Genomic DNA, 24,566 nt, shown 5'->3' with positions numbered 1-24,566 from the left:
TAAAAGACGCAAGTCTGTTTTCAGTGAATTCATCCATAATTTGAATTTGAATATATATATATATATATATATATATGTAAAAAAAAAAAAAAAAAAAAAAGGCCAGAGCTGTCCGCTCCGAAACGCAGGCCTCCGAGTGCACAACTCGGGGACAGCTGCGACAGGAGCAGGAGAGGGCTGGACGAGGGGAAACGTCAGCAGGCAGGGCAGTGGTTGGCAACTGGGTAGGAACTCATGGGCAAATAGCTGACATGAGGAGAAGTCCAAAAACACACAGGAAGTCAGAAGCAGACAGGAAAAATCAGGTGTGTATTTGAAAAAGAAAGGGTTGAAAGCTGCATTTGGGACAAACCATAACTGAATAACTGACTGAACTGTGACATAGTTTCTGCCAAATCAAATCAGCAGATGTTACCAAGTTGCTGCGACAACTGCCACTGACAGGAGTGTTTATGGAGACTTATGAATCATACTAAAATCGTGAAACTGTTATAGCTCCTCCAAGCTATCATTTCTACGATCACATAACACAAAAACTGCCTCATCACTGTTTGACACTTTGGGGTTTTTTGGATTCTCCATCATCGCCATCAGAGTGCAATACCTAACTCCTCCCCGAGAGAATGTTGATTAGGAGAGTGACACGAAAAGCATAAATCTATCCTGTCTTAACCTTGCAAATAACAATCAGCTCAAGGCAAAGCCATGGCCGGCCTTGTCAGGCCCACTGTTTAAATTGTGGCCTCAGACACAGTCTGACTTGCACAGTGAGGAAGACAGCGGTGCACAATAACCTGATATATGCTGTCGAGTGGAGTCAGTGGCCTTTGTGTGCTCTCTTTGCAGTCTCAGTGCCTTAAAATTTCCCCTGAGGGATGAATAAAGTGTCAGAATTGAGTTGAATTAAATGTGTGGGTGTCTTAACTACAACATTGACTCCTTTTGTCTCCCCCTTCCCCCCCGTTATTTGATTCTGAAATAGATGCAAGTCATGCGCTCGAGTGACTGAGCAGCCGTTGACTCAGCTGATGATGAATGAGCCATGAGCACAACACCCACTCCTCACCGGCTCTGTTATTGTGACATCTAACACGCTCAGCCATTAAAATGTTATCAGATCTGAGGGGGAAGGGGGAGCTCGCCCTCCTGCCGCACTCACTGCAGGGCACTGTCGGGAAAAAATTAATGAAAAAAAGAAGAGTTGCAGCTGAATGTTGACACGAACCTCCTTCCTTAGTATCAAGTCAGTTCCATCAGTTCACAGCCATAAATATCCAGACCAAAAAAACAAAACAACTACGCTTTGCCTACCACCTGGTGGACAAACTATGAAATACCACTTATGAGACTCTTACCAACCAATGTTTAGTAGAATACTTTAAACATGAACAATCCACTTCATATCAGGGATATATGTTATACATTTTACCACATTATATGTATTTTACAGCTTTAATTACTAATCATGTTGCAGATTAATATCTGACATACAAAATACGTGGTCAGTTTATTAATGCCCAACAGTGCAGATACAATTAGTCACACTTCCACCAGCCACAACAGATCACATATGAATATATGGCAGTAATGTAGCCTATTTTGGAGAAAAAAAAAAGGATCTTCATTTTATTCAGCACATGTTAAAAAACAACAACAACAAGGATACATTGAAGAGACATTCCGTGATCTGATTTTGACTTTATTCTCAGAATTCTGATTTCTGAAAAAAAATTTGAGTTCGGATTTTCTCAGACTACTGAGTCAAAAAAAATGACGTGACCCTAACCCTCTTCCATAGGAAACCAACAAGGGCTTTGGGTTCCCTACAATTATTCAACAATATACAACATAAAGAAAAAAGAAAAAAAAGTATATAGTCTATAAAAAAGGGACAGAAGAAAGATTCAATCGAATAAAGAGAGAAAATAAATGTGAAAAAAAGAAAAGAGAAACTAATCATAACTCATAATGCCCACAACCTTAGAACAAGAACAAAAAGCAATGATTAGAAAACTATTTTAAATTTAACATTTTATTTCTGAAATAATCAAAGCTTTAAATACATTTTGTCAATATAAACTTTTGATTCTCAAGTCCGGGAGGGAGAAGGCCGAAATAATTGGTGCGGGTTAGGTTGGGGTCGGGTTAACATAAGGAGAGGAAAGTGAGATGTGATATTTATTGCTTTCTGCTGGGAAAGTTTAGTGTTGGGTGTTCAGTCAGTTTTAAGTGTGACCACTAGAGGGCGATCTGTAGGAATTCCCAACAATATACAGCACAGGAAGCTAAATGCCTGTACATTTTCAAAACAAAAGTCTGCTGTGTGGGTATAAAAAGGTTCTGGCTGTGTGGCCGTCGTTCAAGGCTTGTCTAACTGGTAGTTGATGTAACTGCAATTGCTAATCCGCAACAGACAGAATCTAGAAAAATGTTAATTTAAACATGAAATGGGAAGGCGACATACAAAATATGCAGCTGTGGCTAAAGAACAGTAACTTGATGATTTGTCCGTGCAACACACATTATTGTGATACATTTTAAACTATAAATAAAAACGGTGAATTTTTAAACATAACTCACGCCATGCCGTGTCCTTTAACTGCCATTGGACATTACACAATATCCCAAACGTTGCAATTTACCCCTGATGTGCATTTGTTTGAAAGGGCAACCCGGAAGTAGTTTGGGCAGAATGATCTCTTCATTCTGATTGGCTGTGCTCACTCGGCTGCTGATGTGGTATTCCGAAGACGGCGAACCTGGTCGGCCGATTCAAACTGATTCCGTGGTAGAATAACTCGATTTGAAACGAGAAGAATTATGCCTTTCTATCAGACTTGGGAGGAGTTCGCCCGTGCAGCAGAAAAACTGTATCTGACAGATCCCATGAAGGTGAAAATGCTTCATTTTACAAGCAAGCTAGCATGCTAGCTGGGTAGCTCGTTATCCGGCTAGCACGTTAGCGACGTGACAGCTAACCGCTGTTCTGATAAGTTTTTTTTTTTTTTTCAAATTCTAAAGTTCTCCAATTCACTGTTCTTTTCGCAGGTCAGGGTGGTTCTCAAGTACAGACACTGCGACGGCAATCTCTGCATCAAAGTGACCGACAACGCCGTGGTAAGGAACGGGAGGGGGACATTGTGTAACGTGAACTTTTATTAAACAATGTTACACAACTCTACTGAAAGGTCTTTTTTCAAAATATGAGTTGAAATTTCTCTTAAAAAATAGTGTGAATACTGAATTGTGATGTTAGTATCCACTTTACATGGATATATAAGCAAAGTCTTGATCTAAAGTGAGGCTCCACTCCACTGGAACACCAATCACTACAAAATGTTTCTGTTGTTGATTTGTCAGCACCACTTCCCACAATGCAATGCACCAGTGGATTAATGAAGTCTATAGAAAAGATCGTAGATCTGTTTAGAGTTAAACAGTTAATCGATTAATTCAATTCAATTTTATTTGTATAGCACCAAATCACAACACACATTCTCGCTAGGCACTTTACATAGTGAGGTCAATATTACAATATTACAGGGAAAACCCAACAAATCCCTTTTAACAGGAAGAATTTTCTGGCAGAGCCGGACTCAGTTGTGGGCGGCCATCTGTCTCAGACAATTAGTAATTGATTACCAAATAATTCCCAACTATTTATATAATTGTTTAATCTGTTCAAGTAGTTTTTATGGGGGGAAAAGTCAAAATTCTCTGATTTCAGCTTCTTAAATGTGAATATTTTCTGGTTTCTTTGCTCCTCCATGACAGTAAAGTGAATATCTTTGGTGTGTGGACAGGACAAAACATCATCTTGGTGGTTTAGGAAACACAATCAACATTTTTATGACACGCCTTAACCCTTTGTGCACCAAACAACTAATCGACAGAATGCTGCAGCCCTAGATCTGTTACCAGGTCAAATAAAGAGTTGACCAAAATAAGACGATGCTGAAGTTAGCTTCCGATTCGAAAGTAAAGGGAAACTTAACTTACAATGCTGAGCTCCTTATTGTACCAGGTCCAGATAATACCCAAACTTGTCAAATCTTGTCTAGATAGTCAGAGCGAGGCCAAAGATTCTTTTAAACATAGTTTCAGATTTGTAAAACATTTATTCTATTTGTGAAAATACAAAAAAAGGGGGGATTTCATTGGAGTTTTTTTCACCTCAACACCACGTTGGACCAGGTCCAGTTAGAAAGCCACTATTACTAGTGTTGGGAGTTGAGAATCGTCGGCTTCCTTGGGTGAACTCGAGTACACTCCTTGTCGTAAGAAAAAGTTTCACAGTAGTCCGGTTTAAGGGATAAATCGAAAACATTTATTCCACAATTTGCGAAACCTTACAGGAGTATCCGTAGCCAAGTATCCCTTGTACAGAGAAGTATACTACGGCAGGAAAACCATGTGGCTCGGTCGGTTCCTGGACCTCAACTGAACAAACTAGATCACTTCAAAGCAATGAGCTATCAAAATTTAAAGGCATGAAGGTACTTCAAAGCCATGCAGAAAGCTATTTCTCTTAAAGCGACAGTAACACGCTTACAATTTTAAAACAGGAACTTAAACATTGTTGTTAAACTAACAAAGTGTGAAAATGGCAAAAACAAAATTGTAATTTCATTGTTGTTATTTTTTTGGTCTAATGTGGTCTTAAGATGAAAGTAGCTATGCAATCATCCTTTTTGGCACTTTCACAAATAGAATAAAGGTTACACAAATCTGAAACTATGTTTTCAAGAGTCTTTGGCCTCTCTGTGACAATTTAGTCCAGATCGCTCAGCATTGTACGTTTAGTTCCTTTTCCGCTGCGAATTGGATGCTAACTTCAGCGTCGTCAAAATAAGAACAAACTGGACCTGATGGGGTTAGTCTGCAAGGAAAAGTCAAGGGATCTTTAATGTAGTTAGGCTTCATTCTTTTAGGGTGGCAATTCGTGCTGTTGTTGACATATCTGTGAATTCCAGACAGACTGAACAATCGCAGCTCTCTGTTAATCAGCAGATTTGCTGAGTGAATGGTTTGATCAGACATTTGTATGTGACGTAAGATAAACTTAATGTTAATTCATCAAAATGTCTGTTCTACTGAGGTCTGTTGAAATCCTTATATTTGCTATTGCAGTGTGACAGGTCCTCACTTACACACAGATTTCTCCCCATTTACTAATTGTAATGTGTTGAAAACATTATGGCTTCAACATCAAAACTGGCTGCTTTATTGGGTAAGAAAACAGTTTGTGAAAAAACAAAACATTAACCAAATTTGATTTTAACTTATTAATCCTACACAATTAACAATTTTCAAAGTAACGGTAGCTGTCAATGCCCTCATTCAGTCTTTTCTCCATCTCTCTAGTGTTTACAGTACAAGACAGACCAGGCCCAGGACGTGAAGAAGATTGAAAAGCTCCACGGAAAGCTGATGAGACTCATGGTGTCCAAGGAGACGCACAGCGGTTCCATGGAGACGGATTAAAGATGCACTGACCTTCCAGCACCTGGACTGAGTTCAGAGGACACAGGGATTGTTGAGAGCACAGTGCCGTCGGAGTACCACGTGGAGTCGGAGGGATGGGCAAGATTGATTTGGCCACCTACACTCATTTAATGCTGTCAGAGATGTGATGTATATAAATACTGTATATATTTTATTCTCTCAGGATTTGTTTATCATAATACATTCTTAGTCATTCAAAATCTTATCATCCTGCTTTTCTTTGTCAGGCATTTTGATCACATCTTTGACGGTATTAATATAAAGTAGGGAGGGCTGCTGGGGAATTATTGGAAGTCTGAAGATGGGAAATGAGTGGGGTTGTGGGGAACGTGGGACAAAATGTACAACAATTATAAATCCCCTGATGCTTTGATAAGCAGCTTTCATTTCTTTATTAGTTTGCCTTTATTGCCTTTTATTTATTTATAAAGGGGATGAAAAGGACGGCCTTTGAAGCCACCGCATGTTTCGTTGATTTACATCTTATCATTTCTATTTTGGATTCTCCTTATGGACTTGTGACACATGAATGAAGCAGGACCATCTGACTTCCTAACAACAGTGGATAAACCCACGGTTTCCAAGGAGAAAAACCCCCCCACTGCTCCAAATGCCATACCTTATACGGAGAATAATTGCGTTACATGTTCAATAAATGTTTATTTACCCCAGTACGACTGGTATCTCTTGCATTTGTCTCGCAGAGTCAGTTGTGTGCTGTCAAGGGCTGCTTGATGGTAGTGTTGCCGAAAGAAAAAGAAACAACAACACATACTTGTTACGATTAAAGGTTTGCTTTCTATGGTGTGCCATTGAAGAGACTGCCCCTGTTGTGTGGACAATAACAAGTGTTGTAACGTGAGAAAAATGAGCAAAACTAGGAAATACACCTGATGCAAAAAGGAACTTTGCTATAATGAAGTACTATTTTTTTTAAATTATATATATAAACAATTTTTTACAATAAATACATTTTTTACAAGAATTTTTTCTGTAACATATATACACACGTGTGTTTATATATATATATATATATGTGTGTGTGTGTGTATGTGTTACAGGAAAATTGTTATTGTAAAAAAATTGTGTGTGTGTGTATATATATATATATATATATACACACACACGCATTAGTTTTAACTGCAGTTGCTGTTCTCAGTGACTTCGAGCTTTAGGCACCATATGGGCTTGTTTTAGTTTCCTTCACGCCACTAGGACGCAGGGGAGGGGACGGAGTTGAGTAATCGAACGCGGCCAGGCGGGCAGCACTGTCACGTCGCAGCGGTTCAGCAGCAGGTAAAAGCCCACGAGCACGTCGCGTCACAGTGAGTTAACTTGCTCAGTTCTTTAGAAGTGTGGTGGAGGTTGGTTGTTGTTGTTGTTGTTGTTGTTGTTGTTGTTGTTGTTGTTGTTTCCCCCCGTCGACCACTGTTGTCGTCTCTCAGGAAGGAAACAGAGGTATGCTGAACGGTGGGTGTCACGCTTGGGTCGGAAACCGGGGATGAAAGGGGGTGGGGGGTCGGGGGTCGGGGGTCCGGGCTACAGTTGCCGACCTGGACGTGGAGCTCCAAAGTGCGTCGTCGCTGGTTTGGTGCGCGTTCGCGAGTCAGGTCGCAGGAAGCGGCGAGTATAGCCTCGAACGGCGCGACACAGTTAGCGAACTGTGACGAAGTGTGTGTGTGTGTGTGTGTGTGTGTAAGAAAAACCAACAAACAGTGCAATACGTCGAGCTCAATAACGAGACATATGTTCCATCCATTTATGACCACGTTAGCTCATAGCTAGTGTTGGCCTACATGCGACTGTAGCAGCACATTAGCGTGATTAACAAAGTGCTAATGCCAGTGTGTGTGTGTCCAGTGTGTGTGTGTGTGTGTGTGTGTGTCCAGTGTGTCCAGTGTGTGTGTGTGTCCAGTGTGTGTGTGTGTCCAGTGTGTCCAGTGTGTGTGTGTGTCCAGTGTGTGAGTGTGTCCAGTGTGTGTGTGTGTGTCCAGTGTGTCCAGTGTGTGTGTGTGTGTGTGTGTCCAGTGTGTGTGTGTGTGTGTGTGTGTCCAGTGTGTCCAGTGTGTGTGTGTGTGTCCAGTGTGTGTGTCCAGTGTGTGTGTGTGTGTGTGTCCAGTGTGTTCCAGACAGCAGGGGCTAGTGTTCATTTCATTTCACTTCGCCGACTCACATTCCTCGAGGCAGGTGGCAGTAAGGACCTTGCCCGAGGGCCCACGCTTGGATGGTCTGGAATCGAACCCCGACCTTTTCCTCCGTCCCTGGATGTGTCAACATTGGGCCCTCACTCGACTAGTTTGAAGTAATGTTTGACTGGGTGTGTTTGTGTGTGTGTGTCCTCCTGAATGAGTACCAGCACCTTTCTTTTCTTTTTTGTGTGTCCCGCAGCTCTCAGTAGCCGTGGCCCCCGGTCACAGCCTGTTCTTTTACTAAATCCTCTCAGCGAGGCCAACGGCCACAATAACAGTGTGCACACCGCGACAATAACTCCTTTGTCCGGCTGCTGCCACCGTTTGACCTCTAAAAACCCATGACCGGTAAAACTCACCCACAGGGCCCACAGAGCCAAATGGCATCACCGGCAGAGAAAGTCGGACACTGAGAAAGTGTCAATTGTGTCATGCCGGGCCGCCGTTGTCAAACGTCCGCGTTGTTTCCCCCCTCGCTCGTTATTATTTTAAAGCTTACGAGTGCGTCTGCCAGAGTTCCACATCGTATATTATTATGTCAGAAACAAAAGATGCTTAGCCAGCCGCAGTCCTCCCTCGCACACGTCGGCTGTTTTCCAACTGTGGAACACGCTGATTTTCAAGTTCAATTTTAAGCTTACGGTCTTGTGACCCTTGATCGTCTCTCAGTATTCAGTATATATAATAATATGTAATTATTAGTATTCATTCCTCTGTCTGTATTAGGTGTAATAAGCTGTCTACAGTTTTTTTTTTATAAGGGAGAAGAGTACATAAGATTCACTCATTACAATATGTAATAAACACATATTGTGTTCTGAAAACTATGGTAAAAAGTTTGGATGTAAAATAAATGAAATTACCATTTTTGTCTATCAGTTACACAAGGTGACACTGTGGAATTGTGTTTTTAGAAACCTTTGCAAAATGTTTTTGCACATTTATACAAAAACAACTGTAGAGTACTCACCCTTTTTCTGTGCTACTTCAAATTGTGGTGAGGTGCCTCCTTAAATTTTCCTTGAGTTGTGTGTAGAAAATGACACAAATAGATGAACTGAAATAGATTGGACACACAGGAACACACCTGTGTACACAAGGTCTCCACAAGTCACACTGCACATAAGGACACAAACTGAAGTCCAGGGAACTTTCTGTGAGGCTTCACGGTAGATTTGTGGCCTGGCACTGATCAGAGCAAAGATTTAGAACCAAGTGTGAGCACAGTGGCCTCATTTACTGCGTAGTGGAAGAAATTTGCAAACTCCAAAATGAGTTGGTCGACCAGTCTGACTGAGTAACTGGGAAAGAAAGGATTTGATCAGGGAGGAGACTATGAACCATTCAGTCACTCTTAACAGAGCTTCAGAAAACCCTCTGCAGAGATGAGAGAACCTGAAGGAAGGACGGCCATCTCGGCAGCTTCCATCAGTCAGGCCTTCACGGCTGGATGGAAAAAACTTTACAAACTTGATCTGGTCTGATTGGATTGGAGACTGAACTCTGGGCAAAACTCCAGACGATCAGTCCGGTCTGCTCATCGCCTGGCTAATCCCATCCCCGCGGTGAAGCTTGGGGGTGGCAGCATCGGGCTATAGGGGGCACTGACGAGGAGACTGGTCAGAATTCATGGAAAGTTGAATGCAGCCAAACACAGGCAGGCCTTTGAAGAAAATGACATTCTATTATGTACAGTTAACTGATGCATTTCGTCCAAAGCGACTTACAATACGTGCGTGAAGATATTTCCCAATAAAGTGCAAGAAACATGCCTGTACATAAACATTCATCAAGCAGGCAAAATGGCATCAAGTGCAAGTTTTTTTTTCTGTTTTAATGTTTCATGGACTAAGGTACAGTCTGAACAGATGAGTTTTCACCTCCCACCATTGTGGAACCAGGACAGCAAACAGTCAGGGTTTTGTTGAGCGGTGGCAGCCCACCCCTCGCAGAAAATCTGCTCCTGAGAGCACACGACCTGACACTGGGTTGATGGTTCACATTTCGTCAGACAACGACCTGAAGCATTAAGTCACGACAAAGCTGTCTTCAGTCTTTGTGTGTCCCAGCCCAAACTCAACTCAGATTTAAACCCCATAGAAGGCCCCGGTGGGGAGAGAACCTGAGGCTGGCAGCTCGCAGACACTTCTCATTCAGTCTGACAAACCATGAGATGATCTGCCAGAAAGAATGAGATATACTGAACAAATCCCAGTGTGCAAAGCTCATAGAGAGGTAACCAAGAGGCCCGATGCTGGATCTGCTGTAAAGATATTTATACTTTGAAATATTTCCCCCCTCAGAAAAAACATTTTTCTCTTAGTCATTATATGTTGCTGAGTCCAAAAATGGAACGTTATCCATAAGATTTAATCAACAGCTAGCAAAAAGTAAAGGGGTCTGACTACACTGCAGTGACCTTATGTGCCTTGTGCTGTCTCACCCATTCCCCATGTCCAGCTCCGTCTTTCTCCTTCCACCCATCCTTGTTCTGGTGTGGACACTGAGCACCATGTTCACAGAGGTGCTGGTCGCCCTAGCGATCGGAGGACTCATCTACTTCCTGCTTCAGAGGAGCAGGAGCCAGGTTCTGAAGGCAGAGGATGGCTGGTGGGGAACTGGAACACCCCCTGACGGTGAGGAGGACATCACCATCCGCCCATTTACAGTCACCACCAGCGATGAAGAGTTGGAGGTCAGCTTCCCCTCAGAGTTTGTCTCACAGAATAGTCCCTCCATGGCGTGTTCTCCTGAGGTAATTAACCAGGAATCAATTAAAGACTGCCAGAGCCTTCACACATCCTCTCCTTTTTTCTGTCAGGACCTGTATAAGAGAATTGACCAGACGCGTCCTGTTGCCTCACTGGAGGACAGCCAGTTTCATTACGGCTTCAACTCCCAGTATTTGGAGAAGGTGGTCTCCTACTGGAGAAATGATTTTGACTGGAGGAGACAAGTTGACAAGCTCAACCAGTACCCCCACTTCAAAACCAGAATTGATGGTGAGGCTGCACTGCTGACACGTTCAGGAAGAAGATGCTGTCCTATCTTAATCCTGTTCTCACTCATTCATTCCACCCATTCCATACAGGCATTGATGTCCATTACCTGCACGTGAAGCCCAAGAAGGTGCCCGAGGGAACTACTGCTATTCCTCTGATAATGGTCCACGGCTGGCCGGGCTCCTTCTACGAGTTTTACGGGTTGATCCCCCTGCTGACGGAACCGTCGGACCCGAACGACCTCGTGTTCGAGGTGGTGTGTCCCTCCATACCAGGGTACGGCTTCTCTTCAGCACCCCAAAAGAAAGGTCAGTCTGGGATTTTTTTCTTTCTTTCTTGCAGACATGGGTTGGACATCCCTTTTAAAGAAGAAAACCTATGTTTGTGCTTTTCATCATTTGAACCATAAAAATACCCCACTCCGCCTCCCGATAAAAACCTGAGTCTGCTCTGATTGGCCAGCTGGCCCCAGTCTGTTTTGATTGGTCAACCGATTTCAAGACCTGTAGGAAACATCACGCCCCTTCACCAGAAAAGTGGAGATTCTCAGTTTGCAGGCGGGGTTATCCTAAAGAGTCCAACTGTGACATCACTGTGAAGAGAAATCTGAACCAGTTGTATACACAATGTAAAACCAGGGTCCTCTGATGTAAAGCACAATACACTGATGAAAGCAATACAGTCAATTTTCTACAGATGTCTCACCACATTGATCCTCCCCCTTTTTTTCTGTACAAACTGCATGGTTTCATTCCGCAATATCTTTATATGTGTGTTTATATGTCTTGTGTCTGAACAGGCTTCAATTCCGTTTGTGCGGCAAGCATCTTCCACAAGCTTATGAAGCGCCTGGGCTTCCAGCAGTTCTACGCCCATGGAGGAGACTGGGGCTGGCTGGTCACCACCAACATGGCTCAGCTGGAGCCCAAGTAATATACACAACTGCCCTAACAGCCAAAATACTAATTGTGGTTGTGAATTTTGACTTCCATGTTGTATGCATGAAGTGTGCTATCATAACTTTTGTTGTGAACAACCATTTGATCTAGAGACACCAGACCTCTTATGACATTAATGCATTTCTGTAAACTTTTCCTTTTCCTTTTTGTTTTGTTTTTTTACATATCCAAGGACAGTGAAGGGCCTGCATGTGAATTTTGCCCCAGCCTCCAAGCCTGGTCTGCCCATGATTTTGTCCATCATGCTCGGCCGCCGCTTCCCGAAGCTCTTCGGCTTCACCGACATGGACATCCAAGGCATCTTCCCTTGCATGCAAAAGCTGGTGGTGGAGTCCATCAAAGAGACCGGCTACATGCACATCCAGGCCACCAAGCCGGACACCGTGGGTAAGGACCATGCAAGTTGCAACGTGGGATCATTTGTCGGGTGAAACTGATTGAAAGCAACAGGACACTCGCCCTCTGAGTCTATGGTCGAAATTCACATGTTCAACAGTCAGCTGTGTGTGTGTGTGTGTGTGTGCGTGTGAGCTGAAAAGAGAGGGGTGAGGAGTATTCTGTTGTTGTGGTGGTTTGGTAAGTAAGTGACTGCCAAGTAACATGACAATCATTGCAACAGAGCAGTGAACTTAACTATCAGCTCCTCTGTTGAATTACTCAGTGGCCAAACCTCGTGAGAGAACTGATTGGCCTTCCTGGGTTTAAAGGGATTGATAAGATCTTAAACGCTTTCTTTTGTTTGTTTGTTTTTTTGTGATTTGGATGAAGTGACCCCGCGGATTAACAATGGCAACAAATGAACAAATTGTTTTTATTCATCAACAAATTCCTGACCCTGACTCTCCCCTCAGGTCGAGGACTGAACGACTCTCCAGTGGGTCTGGCTGCCTACATTCTGGAGAAGTTCTCCACGTGGACCAGCCGTGACTTCAGGAACCTGGAGGACGGAGGACTCACCAGGTAAACGGAAGGGAGTCAAAGTTCTCACGCACAACAGTTCCTAATAGCAGAACCAAAAATCGCCGTCGCTATAATATGAAATCTTGTTTGTCCGATGTTTCGCAGGAAGTTCTCTCTGGACGACCTTCTGACTAACGTCATGATCTACTGGGTTTCTGGATGCATCGTCCCGTCGATGAGGTTCTACAAGGAAAACGTTGGCAGAGGCCTCAATGCGCCGCACACTAAGTGAGTGACAGCGAAACCAAGTGGTCACACTTGTTCTCTCTTTAAAACTGATGTGAACCCATCATCATCATCATCATCACCATCATCATCTCTTTCCAGGATACCAGTGCATGTTCCCACCGGGTTCGCCTGCTTCCCCAACGAGCTGATTCACACGCCCAAACTGTGGGTTAAACAGAAATACAGTCAACTCGTGACCTTCTCTCCGATGGCCCGCGGCGGCCATTTTGCCGCCATGGAAGAGCCCCAGCTGATGGCCGAGGACATCCAGAAGTTCACCAAGGCGGTGGAGAAGAAAAAGACGCAGTAGACGATAGGATTGATGCACAAGGGGGACCGGTCTAAAAGTAAAAGTATGGAGGTACTGATAAAGCAGATGACAGTGAGTAGACACACGTACACATTGTGACTATAGATAGTGAATGATATAATATAGTCTAATTCTTATCAGTGAAAATCCTAATTACTCTTCTGCATGATTGAGAACAGTCTTGTGCAGTGTTTATACAGAAGACGGATCCACTTCACTGGATCTGTTTTGGCAATTCAAAGTATATAGACAAGTATTTGCAAAGCTTCAAGTTGTAAGTATAGTATCGAATCACTTGCACCTCACAGATTCCTACTCTAGCTGCGTGTGTGTCAGAGGAGCAGCCTTCACTCATTGCGTCTCCCACTGATCCTCGCAGTGTCTCCGACTTCCCCACAAACACGCTTTGTAGTCCTGGGAACAGTTTACTGAGCTGCAGATGGGCGGTCAGGGGCCACGCGCTGTTACAAGTGTTGACGGTATTGACAAGGTGCCTGGCATTCCTCTCGACCAATAACACAAAACATCCTCACTCGAGCCACGGCCGCGGTACTACAAGAGACGCCTTTACAACTTTGTTTTACGCTTGATTTCTTTGTTTTTATTCATAACCGTGCATCAACTTTGCATTTTGACTGGCGGTAATCTGCAGACCGCAGCCACACAGCCACACACTACAGTTTACAATTACAACTAGCAGCACTTATGTTAAAGATGTGACGTTTGGTTTGTTCTACTCAGTACTTTGTAGTACTCCCTACTCTAGTACTCACTAATTAAGCTTGAAATATAGTTTGTTCTGTTGAGATCTGGAAAAATATGTTTTCAAATGAAAAATATGCCATGTAATGCTCGGAAATGATGTCACTAGAGATGTTATTATTTTCAACTTCAATAATACTTTGATTCACAGTAACGCTTTCCCTTCCTCCTGTCTCATGTATTTTTTAATGCAGTGTAAGTTTCTATATGAACAATTTCCAGATTGACATGTACCTCACATCGTGACCTTTTGTTTTTTGAGTACTGAATACTAAGTAGTGCACTGTCCCCCTTTAAAATTAAAAAAAACAGTTTCTGGGGCATCCACCTAGCTCCAAAGCTAAAGACGAATGTCACGTGTGTACCTCATTCACAATTTGTGGTGCTCTGGAGGTTCATTCTCTAAAAGGAAGTTCAGCAACCCATACCTGCAGTGCTGGTCTGAAAGGGCCTGACATCACTTATCCTCCACATCGGAGCATTAACGCTGAAGCCCGACTTAAACCATCAAAATAACCTGGACCCATGGGTAAAGACCGAATGAACCTGTCTGGGTGAAAGTTACGACATGATGTCTGGAACTGCGGCTGCTGGGATAGAAAGTTCTGTACAGAGCTGGTTATTTTGCAAACCCTGGGTTCTGGGTTCCCTGGAGTAGTAATGTTAATAATACATTCATTTTATATAGCGTCTTTCAAAGGGACCCAAGGATGCTTTACATTTCACACAAACACACACTCACACTCACACTCACACACACAAAAGTCACAAGGGGGGGTGGGGTTTGGAATCTCTGAGGACACGGAGTTACACTGCATGTGCCCAGAGTGCCAGCAGTGGGAAGCTGGTCACCATCATTGCCCATGATGCCGTTGTACAGTAAGGTCACAGATTAAATCCAACTTTGCAAACACGCGCCAAATATTTTCGTCCAAACCCTAAATGCGCGTCCGCCTCCCTTTAGTTAATGGTCAATGTCGCAATGTCCTGAGCCCCAGACCCCCCCACCCCTGTCCAGCTGTTAGCAGAGCTTTGAGTTTCCCAAGCCCCCTAGTGCCCTGGTTGAGTACACCCTCCCACCCAGTGTTGCACTCCCCCAGGCCCGGCTGCCTGCCTGCCTGCTCCTCTTGGCAGTCAAACAGCGGAGGGAGGATTGGGACGACCGGGCGGCTGAGATAAGGAGCATATGAAGTTCCCCACATTACCTCACCCGATAAGGAAACAAGCAGCGAGAGAGATGAGGAGAGCGAGGCAATAGAGAGGGAGAGGGTCAGCCTGGGAGGAATTCTCCGGATTGGACTGTGATGAGCAGAGGATCAGCAAGTGACTATGGCGTTTTCACCAGTCGGAGCCGGGGTGCTCAGAGCTCTGGTGACCTTTGAAGAGGAGCTTGAATAGGCCGGTCCTCGGTAGCTGCATTAAAAAAAAAAGATCACAGAATTGAATGTTGTGCTTTTCGTGAGAGTAGATGAGTAACCTCAGCTGTTCTCAGATTTAATAGATGTTTTCAGACGGGATGGACAGATGACCTCAACCTGTTTGTTCTGTAGTGTATTCACCAAACGACTTAACCGATGACAGTTTGGCAACAATCTTAAACGCGGGAGAGCACCCGTTAAAGGGTAGACGGAACGAAGGCAAACAAAGTCTCGAGGAGAGTCTGCTGCAGCACGGAGGCAAGCGGCCATGGCCGTCAATCCTCTGGAAGGTCTCAAGACGGTCGCGGTGAACCACCAGCTCGTCTCCAGCTCCATGGCGGAGCTGCGGAGCCAGCAGCCTTGTGCGGCCGGCAGCCCAGTATCTCTGCACAGACATAGGCAGAGCACGCACATCAGCCGGGAGCCCAGGAAATGGGTGAGTCCGCGTTAACGGTCCACTTTAAAGCCTTCCGAACACGATAAACATGTGTCCTTCTCTTTAAACTCAGACATTAATTATGTATTGTACTCACATCTGTGTATAAACACGACAGAATGGGAAACGTAAAAAATGTCAGGCGGAACACAATTTGTTCTGTTTTTTGGACATACCCGAGTATAAAACGAGAATTGAAATTTGTTTTGTTCACAAAACTAGTGTAATCTTGTGTATTTTCCATAAACTACAGGACGCCATGCGTCTGTATCAGAGGACAACTTGCAAAGCGTTATTGAGGATGTGCAATACTTTACAACAGATGGAAACACACACTGTAATGAAACCGGGGTCTTTTTCTGCAGGAGGATGGGTGAAGGCTTCATTTGTCCTTCATCCACGATTTAATAAGTTCAAATTTCTGGCAGTCAGATGAGGTGAGACTCCTTGACTAGTGTGATGTGGAAAGCCGAAGATGAGCGCGGGTGCCAGGAAGTAAATTATGAGATCAATCCCCGCTTTTTAATTTATAACCTTTATTTAGCCAGGAGGATAAAACTCTTTGAGATTAAAAAATACCTTTTTTATTTAGGGTATCCTGGCCAAGACCGGCAGCAGGACATATAACAGTGATTACAAAAAAATACAAAAAACATAAAACAATTTAAAAATTAGAGACAACATTCATCAACAGTCAAAGCATTTACAGCCAGTAGTGTCTGCTTCTATGTCATTTAAGATTTCTGTAAAAGTGTCCAATGAGACCAGTTGTTGGAGCTTAAGGTCCTTTTTGCAAGTCATTCCAAGCCGAGGGAACGGCGTACTTAAAAGCCCTTTTCCCCAGATTTATACAGACTCCATGGGCAGTTCGTAGCGCTATATATAAATCCCATGTATTATTATTATTAGTAGTAGTCGTAGCAATAAGTCCTGGGAGGTAAAGGAAACGATAGTTTCCTTTACCTTTTTGAAGAATTAGAGTTTGATGGAAGCATTACAAGAACCCGACCAGGCTAGTTCAGCTAACTGAAACAAATAACCAGTAATAAGGAAAACATGTGGATGACACATGACTGTTTGTTCTCTCGCAATCACACAGGCAGCAAATGATCTCCAAGCACAAAAATGTTAAATAGCTTGAAGCACCCGTTTGTCATTTCATTCATAACTCACCATTAGCAGACCTTCTACTAGTAAAGGGGTGAATTCTGTCCCACTGTAGGAACACAAGTGAAAGAAACAATGATACAATGTATAACTCCATGTCAAAACAATGTAAAAGGGTTTTGACCCCCCCCCCCCCCTTGCTGCAGGTACAGTCTACGTGTGGGTCCAGGCCAAACTCTGGCTCGGGCTGTGGCTCTGCGGTCCAGTCCAGGATGCTGAAGAGTCAACACTCCCCAGAAAACGCAGCACGGGAGAGGAGCCGCGTACGCAACCTGCGACAGGCCTTCCACAGTCTGCAGGTACATTAAGCGGACGCAAAACAGGACATTTCCCTCAAATACATTTTGTCTTACCACCTGCTTCCCGTTTGTGCGTCGAATTGAGTTTGATGAATCCCAGTTGGGTGTTTTTTCTGCTTTTCATTGCACGCATGCAAAAAAGTTAGCCATTCTGTCTGATATAGAATATTTGGGTTAAAGGGGCATGTGATTTTTGAGAGAGGCTGTGTCTCTCTTTGTTGTTGTTGGTCATTGACTACACTGGTCGGGACTCGAACATTTAAAACATAAAACACTATTATAACTTTCAGGTAACCAGGAAATTTAAGATAGTTATAGAACATAAAACACTATTATATCCTTCAGGTAACTAGATAATTTAAGCTGAATATAAAAGCATAAAACCATCGCTGTTACCTTTAGATAATTAGCCATTATTAGCTTGTTGTAAGAACATGTTTAGATAACTAATGTTACATTGTTACCTTTAGACAACTAGTTGTTGTTTATTTAGCTTGTTATAAAACCACTATTATGACCTTTAAATGACTATTTGTAAGTCAACATGCAGCCTCAGGTATGAGAGACGGACGCCCTAACCACGAGGCCTAAAGCCCTGAGTGGTAGCGTCTATCACTAGCATGTCTCTTAAGGCGTGGGGGAGTGATGTTTACTGACTGTACACACTTCTGTGTGGTGCGGTCCGGACCATTTTTTGTTGTTTTTTTGATTTAAGGAGCTAGGGCTGTGCCGCACACACAGACCCGACAGCTAATGGACCGGGAGGAAAATATTCAATGATTTTGTATCAAAAAAGTGTATTGCTTTAGAATCGCTTACTGCCCCTTTAATCACGAAACTTTATTATTATTAAAATGAGCAAACTCTACTCAGTACAGAGAGCTGAGTCCCTCCTCTCTCCACAGGCTGCCCTGCCCTCAGTCCCACCTGACACAAAGTTGTCAAAGCTGGATGTTCTGGTTCTGGCTACCAACTACATAGCCTACCTAACAGAGACCCTGGACCAGGGCGGGATTGCTGCTGAGCACACCCTGCCCCCCAGGTCAGGTGGATACCTGCACCCTGTCAAGGTAAAACGAGGGACCAGCAGCCTGCTGCTAATCGAACACAGAACATCACACTGACTGTTTCATATATATGACATGGTGTGATGGAAACATCCAGTGGATGATAATCCTCCCATGAGCACTTTGTATGTAAGAAGTTATGATGCTGTTGTAAGTAGTTATTTTTAGCTAGTTATGAAACACAAAACACTTTTATAACCTTCAGTTAACTAGCTAATTTAAACTGGTTATATAATGGAACTAGCTAATATAATGAGTAATAAAGCATAAAACATTATTATAACATTCAGATAACTAGCTAATATAATGAGTAATAAAGCATAAAACATTATTATAACATTCAGATAACTAGCTAATATAATGAGTAATAAAGCATAAAACACTTTTATAACTTTCAGGTAACCAGCTAATTTAAGATAGTTATAGAACATAAAACATTATTCATTTTCATTCATTCATCGTCTACCGCTTTATCCATTTAAGGGTCGCAGGGGGTCGCTGGAGCCAATCCCAGCTAACATTGGGCGAGAGGCGGGGTACACCCTGGACAGGTCGCCAGCCTATCACAGATAAAACATTATTAACCTTAGTTAATTTAAGCTGATTATAAAAGCATAAAACCATCGCTGTTCCCTTTAGACAACTAGTTGTTGTTTTTTAGCTTGTTGTAAAACCACTATTATGACCTTAAAATGACTATTGTAGCTATTTTTACTAGTTTATGGGAATACGAAACAGCCATTTTAGCTGGTTAAACGTTAATACCACAAGTTGTGCAAATGGATTGTGTAAGAAGTTTGACCTCATTACTAAAGGAAAGGGTTAGGTGTGTTGCTCAAGGACACTCCGACACATGGAATGGAGGACCTATTGGTTAGTGGAAGAGCCGATCTATCTAAAAAGTTTCCCTAAATAGGCTGTTACCTGATCATCTTTCAGTAGAGACTTGAAAGCTACAGTAACATCCCTCCTGAGCACAGATCCAGGGTCTGACGTGTATAATATATAATAATAATAATAATAATAATACATTTCATTTATAGAGCACTTTTCATTGCTAAAAGCAATCTCAATATTCATCTGATCATTGCATGTTTATGAAAATGGCAACATAATGTGAGAACATTGCGACCGGTCACATTTATCCCGATGGGTGTTTGACTTGTCTCCTCAGAAGTGGCCCATGCGCTCCCTGCTGTACTGTGGCAGCATGGGAGACCTGCTGTCAGGGGTGTCAGCCAATCACACGCCCCCACCTGGTCGGGATGGGACACGCCCCATGACCCCCGCCGCCGCCGAAGCAGACAGAGAGTGATAATAGAACATGTGGCATTGCTTTCAACCCGTTTCCTTATCTTCTATCTTAACTTGCCGTGTGGCGGCTATCGCTGGCAACGGACACGTCAATCAAGGTGTTTGGTCACTGAATACATTCTGTCAGTTTTTGGTTTATCATTATATGAAGGACAGGACTTAACTTAACCAGCAGCTACAAGGACGATGGCCTTTTGTGTTTTTTTGTGTTTTAATCTTTGGCTGTTGGAGAAGTCAATAAATTATGAGAGAGGATTTGCCTTGTAGTAATTTAATTTAATAATCCAACTCAAAAACTGGTTACATGTCCTGGTTCTTAGAGAAAAATCATGGCTTGTTTTTGTGTATCATGTTTGTGAAAAAAAGTCATTTTCCCTGCCATCTGGGGACCAAATGAAAAAGGGTAGACACACACACACACACACACACACACACACCTTCGGTGAATACATCCCATCATTATCAGCGCATTGGACAGCAAGTTGTCTGGAACGGGTTTGATGAAAGGAAATGAAGAGGCTGCTTCACTTGACTAATTGTGCCACAAATCAGCACATGGAGGGAACAGAGTGTAACCTGTTATCTGGGTTTAAAGGTTGTACAGTGTGTTTTTCATTTTACTTTGACTGCATGGGTGAAAAAAATCTATGTTATCCTTTGTTATTTTAGCGTGTAGTGAGTGTGTGTGTGTGTGTGCGTGTGTGTGTGTGTGTGTGCGCGTGCGTGCGCTTGGGGGGTGGGTAGAGGATGGACTGAGCGATTAGCAGCGAGGGAGGGATTGTTGTGGGAACGCAGCAGCTGTGAACCACTTTATATCTCTGCAGCAACGAGCACGTAGGTCTCTATACAAGTCCAACAACAGAATGTAACCTTCTACCTTGAGTAAAACACCGTCTACAATATCAGTGTGTGTGTGTGTGTGTGTGTGTGTGTTGGTTATTGATTATATGGGTCACTTGAGGCAAACAACATAGCAGAGGCCGAAATAAAAATGCCACTGGTCGCGGTTTCTTTCTCAACACGGCGTATCCTAAATGTTGCTTCCGTCGCGATCATTCCATGGAGAGCAAACTGTCCGCGGTGTGAAACTGTGCTCACACCGGACAGCGGCAGCAGGCGAATGTTGGGGCCCGTCGTCGCAGCTCTGAACACGGGAGCTCTTCCCCTGATGGTGCTGCAGCGTTTGTGTCAAAGCTTTGTGGACTGATGAATAATTAAGAGCTTACTGTACTGTCCAACCTGCCCACACTTATGAACGATATTCTGGTTTTTAATTAAGCATGAAACAGAAGTTTTTCCTTTCTCCTGAAGAGCCTCCTGTTTTAGTTTTTTTGCCAATGTGAAAAGTCTTATGATGTATCCCACTGTGCTTTTAAATAAATGACTTGACTTTATCATATCAATACAGTTGACTGGAGTTTGAGCAGAGCAGCTTTTTCAACAGAAATTTAAAAAAATACATATATACACATCAAAAAATACATAAAGAAAATTGCGAGTGCTGCTTGTTTGTGCAGGCAGCTCAGTGTGCCGGTGCATGAGAGTCAAAGTATCAAACAGCCTCACCGCTAGTGCTGTCCCCGAGGCGAGGTGTCCCGCACAAAAAAGGGCCAAGCAGGGTGGGAGAGGTCAGGGGTCACCCTCTGGACAGTATGTGTTGCCGTATACAGGCCGGATGAGACGGCCGGTCGTCGTTGATGCTGTGCGAGCTCTGTGAAAGTGCAACATGGCCCTCTCGGTGACAGAGAGACAGACGCCGCTGTCTGAGTGACGCTACTTTTTGAGAAGCGTCAAGAGTTTACATTTTTTATTATTGTTTGCTTGAATGGACATTAAATCACCCAGCACAAAGACGTACGTGTGATATTTCACGTGTGCCTGTAACTAGGTAAAAGCTAATAGCGTTGAATATTATTATCAGTTTCAATGGAAATCCTTTTTTCCTTCCCGTGTCCTCATCGCCCCCACCCCCCCACAACATTGTCTCTCCAATCGTAATTCACCAAGTATCACATTTAGTTGCTGTATGTTTAAAGTGTAAATCCCCCCCCCCCCCCCAAAAAAAAAAAATCAGAGCTCAGAACTGAAATCCAACCCAATAAGTCATAATGAGTGTGTCTGAGAGTCTGAACCCCCCCCACCCCCCACCCCCCCTGTACTAAATGGGCTCGGCTCCACAAGCAACAAATCCCATGTTCAAGGCTATAGCTCTATAAATCAGCTGTGGCGGGGTGGGGGGGTGGAGCTCCCGGTTCACTGTGTGTGTACTGCTGACTAATGTGGAGTCTTAAGGCGGAGGTTACAGGAGGACAGGAGGGGCCAGATGTTCTGGTGAAGAGAGACTGAGGTGGTTGGGACTGACAAAAAACCCCAAAACACTGAGCTAAAAACTTTGACAAGTGTTTGTCGACGCTCTGCAGGAAACAATAGTGTACGAACTTAGACCACGCCAGAGCCATTTGACTTATTATTCATTTTTTTCAATTTACATTTTAGAAACATGTAATTATGTCCTTTTTTTTGGAGACATGGCTTCAGTCTTTCCCAGCGCCCCGTTGAACGGGAGTCGTGACAACGGAAGTCCAAAATGTTTGCACGTCACGTGACTCATGTAGACTTCCCGGAAGCTCTTGGCGCGCAATTCAAATCCATTATTCAGAGCGACAGAAACGCGATTTTTGGTAATTCGTAGTCAATAAATGTATCGATTAACAATAAAGCAGACCGACAAGCCTGTGTAGTTACTCTATGTAGTAAGTCAATACGTTTTCTTGAAACATAAATAATCATAATCCACTAACGTGCTTTAATGTGCACTTAGATTTGATTCAGAAGTGCTGATAATATACAATCTGATTATTAAAACGTCTTACCCTTCATACGTGCAACGCAGACGGTCCATTGACTCCACTCTGCTGCTTCTCTAATGCGCTGCTGCTCACTTCAGGGAACTATTGAGAGGCTCCATGATCCGCCATTGCTGGGGAAAAAAAATCGTTCTTGACGTGAGATGTTGGAGGTTGTTTGCGCGTCCTTGGGCGCGGTGAACTGCGATTGAACTGCCCCTCTTGGGATCGACAGAGTTGTGTCATACGGTCGAAGAATTCCCATGTTCGACTCCAGTCAGCGGAAAAACATTTCCGACCGAATCAAAAACTACAAAAGAAGCCATCTTGACTGTCTTCTTCCTCATTCACACGCAAAGAGATGTAGGCTCTCGAAGCAAAGTGAGGACGCTCACACAACCTGTTGTAGGTCTGCCGAGAGAGCATCTCTGTCTACAGGCCTGTGTGTGTGTGTGTGTGTGTGTGTGTGTGTGTGTGTGTGTGTGTGTGTGTGTGTGTGTTTCCTCGCCCTCCATGTAAAGACAGCTATTCATGTCCCTGGAAGGGCTTCAAGAAAACATGTATCCTTAAGCGTCTAGCCCCCCCTCCCCTCCCCTCCCCCACACGCCTCGGAGATAATCAACAAATATTTGTACTATCTCCTGCTCATTATGGACGGGAACACGCTGATTACAAGCCGGATTTATGGAGCTCTGATGCCGCCGCCTCCTCCCCTCCTGCTTCTCGGCCGGGCCTCTGCTGGGACCGGGCAGGAGTCAAGGGAGAGGATGACAGCGAAGAGGAGGAGGAGGAGGACAAGTGCAGAGGAGAGGGAAGAGGAAGGGGGTGGGAGGAGAGAGACGAGGAGGACAAAGGAGAGCCCATCCTCAGACAGGGAGATGAAGGTGAAGGGAAAGAGAGAGGAGACGCACGATGCTGCCGAAGGAGCCAACTTTCCACTGGCCCTGCTTTTGATGTTGTGAACGAATCACATTTGATCTGTGTGAGATACGCTTGTACTGATCGATAGTGCAATTGAAATTATCAAGAATCAAAAGACGCCGCTGCTCGATGTCTGCAAAAGTACACACGCACACAGAAACGCGCCACCCGCGTCATCACGTGACCATGGAATCGGGACCATTCGACGACGGCATGGCAACTCCTCCCCTCGCTGAGGAGGACTGCCGGGTGTGGCTGAAAGCTCCGGATAAAAGTTTGGTGGTGGGCCTTGAGTTTCAAATGTCAATGCGAAAAAATTGAAAACGCTTTTTATTCTTTACTGGTCGCCCTGCGCAACACGCGATAGCCTGATTATAACACACCCACCAGCTTCTGAGCCCATTTAACAACAGCAAACACCCCTGGGGAGACGGAGAGAACAGAACACCCCCTGGTTAGTGGTCCAAAAACACACCACGTGAACACTGTCACGTCACGGTGGCATCTCCTGAGATGGGCCACGCGGACGCGGGAGATACATCGATGGTGTCGTTTGTCTTTCCGCGTGGAGCCGTGTTACCTGCGCGCAGGCTTGCTGGTGGAACCACGCCGGACGCAGGACGCAGGACGCGGCCACGGTTGCACGTCAGAGATAGTTATCGTAAATTCTGACCTGCTCACAAGCTCAAGAGGCTGATGGATACAACAGGAGTGGAGGAGATAAGGTAAAAGCTACTTGTAAGCCTTTTAGTATACAAGTTCCTATCTTGACCTTTGACCTGACCTAGTATCATTTCACTTACCTTTGCAGCAGGAGGGACATAAAATACATAAAATGCAAAATACACTTTAAAAAAGTATACACATACATTTACAGAAAAAGCTCATTCAGGACATGATGGTGTGTGTGTGTGTGTGAAGCTGAATCATGTTTCCTGGTGAATATTTTCCTTCACATTTCTCAATAGGATCTAGAAACAGACCAAATCAAAGCTTGTGTGCAGTTACACATGAAACTTCTGATCACAGAACTCTGGACAATAATTCCCATCAGTTTGGTGCCTCGAGTTCTCAGGAGGGGACGCCAACATATTTCCCACCAGGTGGCCCCAGAGCAGAGACGACAGCTTCACCGAGCAGCTGCTGCTTTTTCTTTTCTTTCAGGGGGTGAAGTCAACACACT

At 43.9% G+C, this 24,566-nt stretch overlaps 3 protein-coding genes across 9 annotated transcripts; all 3 read left to right on the top strand.

Annotated features, from left to right (window-relative positions):
• Positions 1-2,699: 2,699 nt before the first annotated feature.
• Positions 2,700-6,179, top strand: srp9 (signal recognition particle 9). Its single transcript, XM_035617494.2, has 3 exons — positions 2,700-2,892; positions 3,049-3,117; positions 5,365-6,179. Exons 1-3 carry the CDS (start codon positions 2,821-2,823, stop codon positions 5,482-5,484), a joined length of 261 nt encoding a protein of 86 aa, XP_035473387.1. The 5' UTR covers positions 2,700-2,820; the 3' UTR covers positions 5,485-6,179.
• A 484-nt stretch (positions 6,180-6,663) lies between these two features.
• Positions 6,664-14,260, top strand: ephx1 (epoxide hydrolase 1, microsomal (xenobiotic)). Of its 6 annotated transcripts, none has more exons than XM_035617486.2 (9): positions 6,664-6,801; positions 10,155-10,389; positions 10,516-10,696; positions 10,786-11,004; positions 11,496-11,625; positions 11,828-12,042; positions 12,507-12,615; positions 12,721-12,843; positions 12,943-14,260. In XM_035617486.2, the coding sequence occupies exons 2-9, from the start codon at positions 10,207-10,209 to the stop codon at positions 13,151-13,153; spliced, it is 1,371 nt and encodes a 456-aa protein (XP_035473379.2). In that variant the 5' UTR covers positions 6,664-6,801; positions 10,155-10,206; the 3' UTR covers positions 13,154-14,260. The 6 variants fall into 6 exon arrangements, with proteins under 6 accessions (XP_035473379.2, XP_035473378.2, XP_035473381.2 ...); XM_035617485.2 differs by having other exon boundaries at positions 6,685-6,830; XM_035617488.2 differs by lacking the exon at positions 6,664-6,801 and adding an exon at positions 6,845-6,975.
• A 145-nt stretch (positions 14,261-14,405) lies between these two features.
• LOC118290107 (transcription factor 24-like) lies at positions 14,406-20,521 on the top strand. Of its 2 annotated transcripts, none has more exons than XM_035617493.2 (4): positions 14,406-15,769; positions 17,089-17,235; positions 18,141-18,305; positions 19,477-20,521. In XM_035617493.2, the coding sequence occupies exons 1-4, from the start codon at positions 15,602-15,604 to the stop codon at positions 19,615-19,617; spliced, it is 621 nt and encodes a 206-aa protein (XP_035473386.1). In that variant the 5' UTR covers positions 14,406-15,601; the 3' UTR covers positions 19,618-20,521. The 2 variants fall into 2 exon arrangements, with proteins under 2 accessions (XP_035473386.1, XP_035473385.1); XM_035617492.2 differs by having other exon boundaries at positions 17,083-17,235.
• Positions 20,522-24,566: the final 4,045 nt, after the last annotated feature.

The sequence above is a fragment of the Scophthalmus maximus genome, chromosome 18 (genome assembly GCF_022379125.1).
Source record: "Scophthalmus maximus strain ysfricsl-2021 chromosome 18, ASM2237912v1, whole genome shotgun sequence".
NCBI lineage: Eukaryota > Metazoa > Chordata > Actinopteri > Pleuronectiformes > Scophthalmidae > Scophthalmus > Scophthalmus maximus.
The sequence above is the reverse complement of the archived record's forward strand: the minus strand, read 5'-3'. Positions and strand labels throughout refer to the sequence as shown.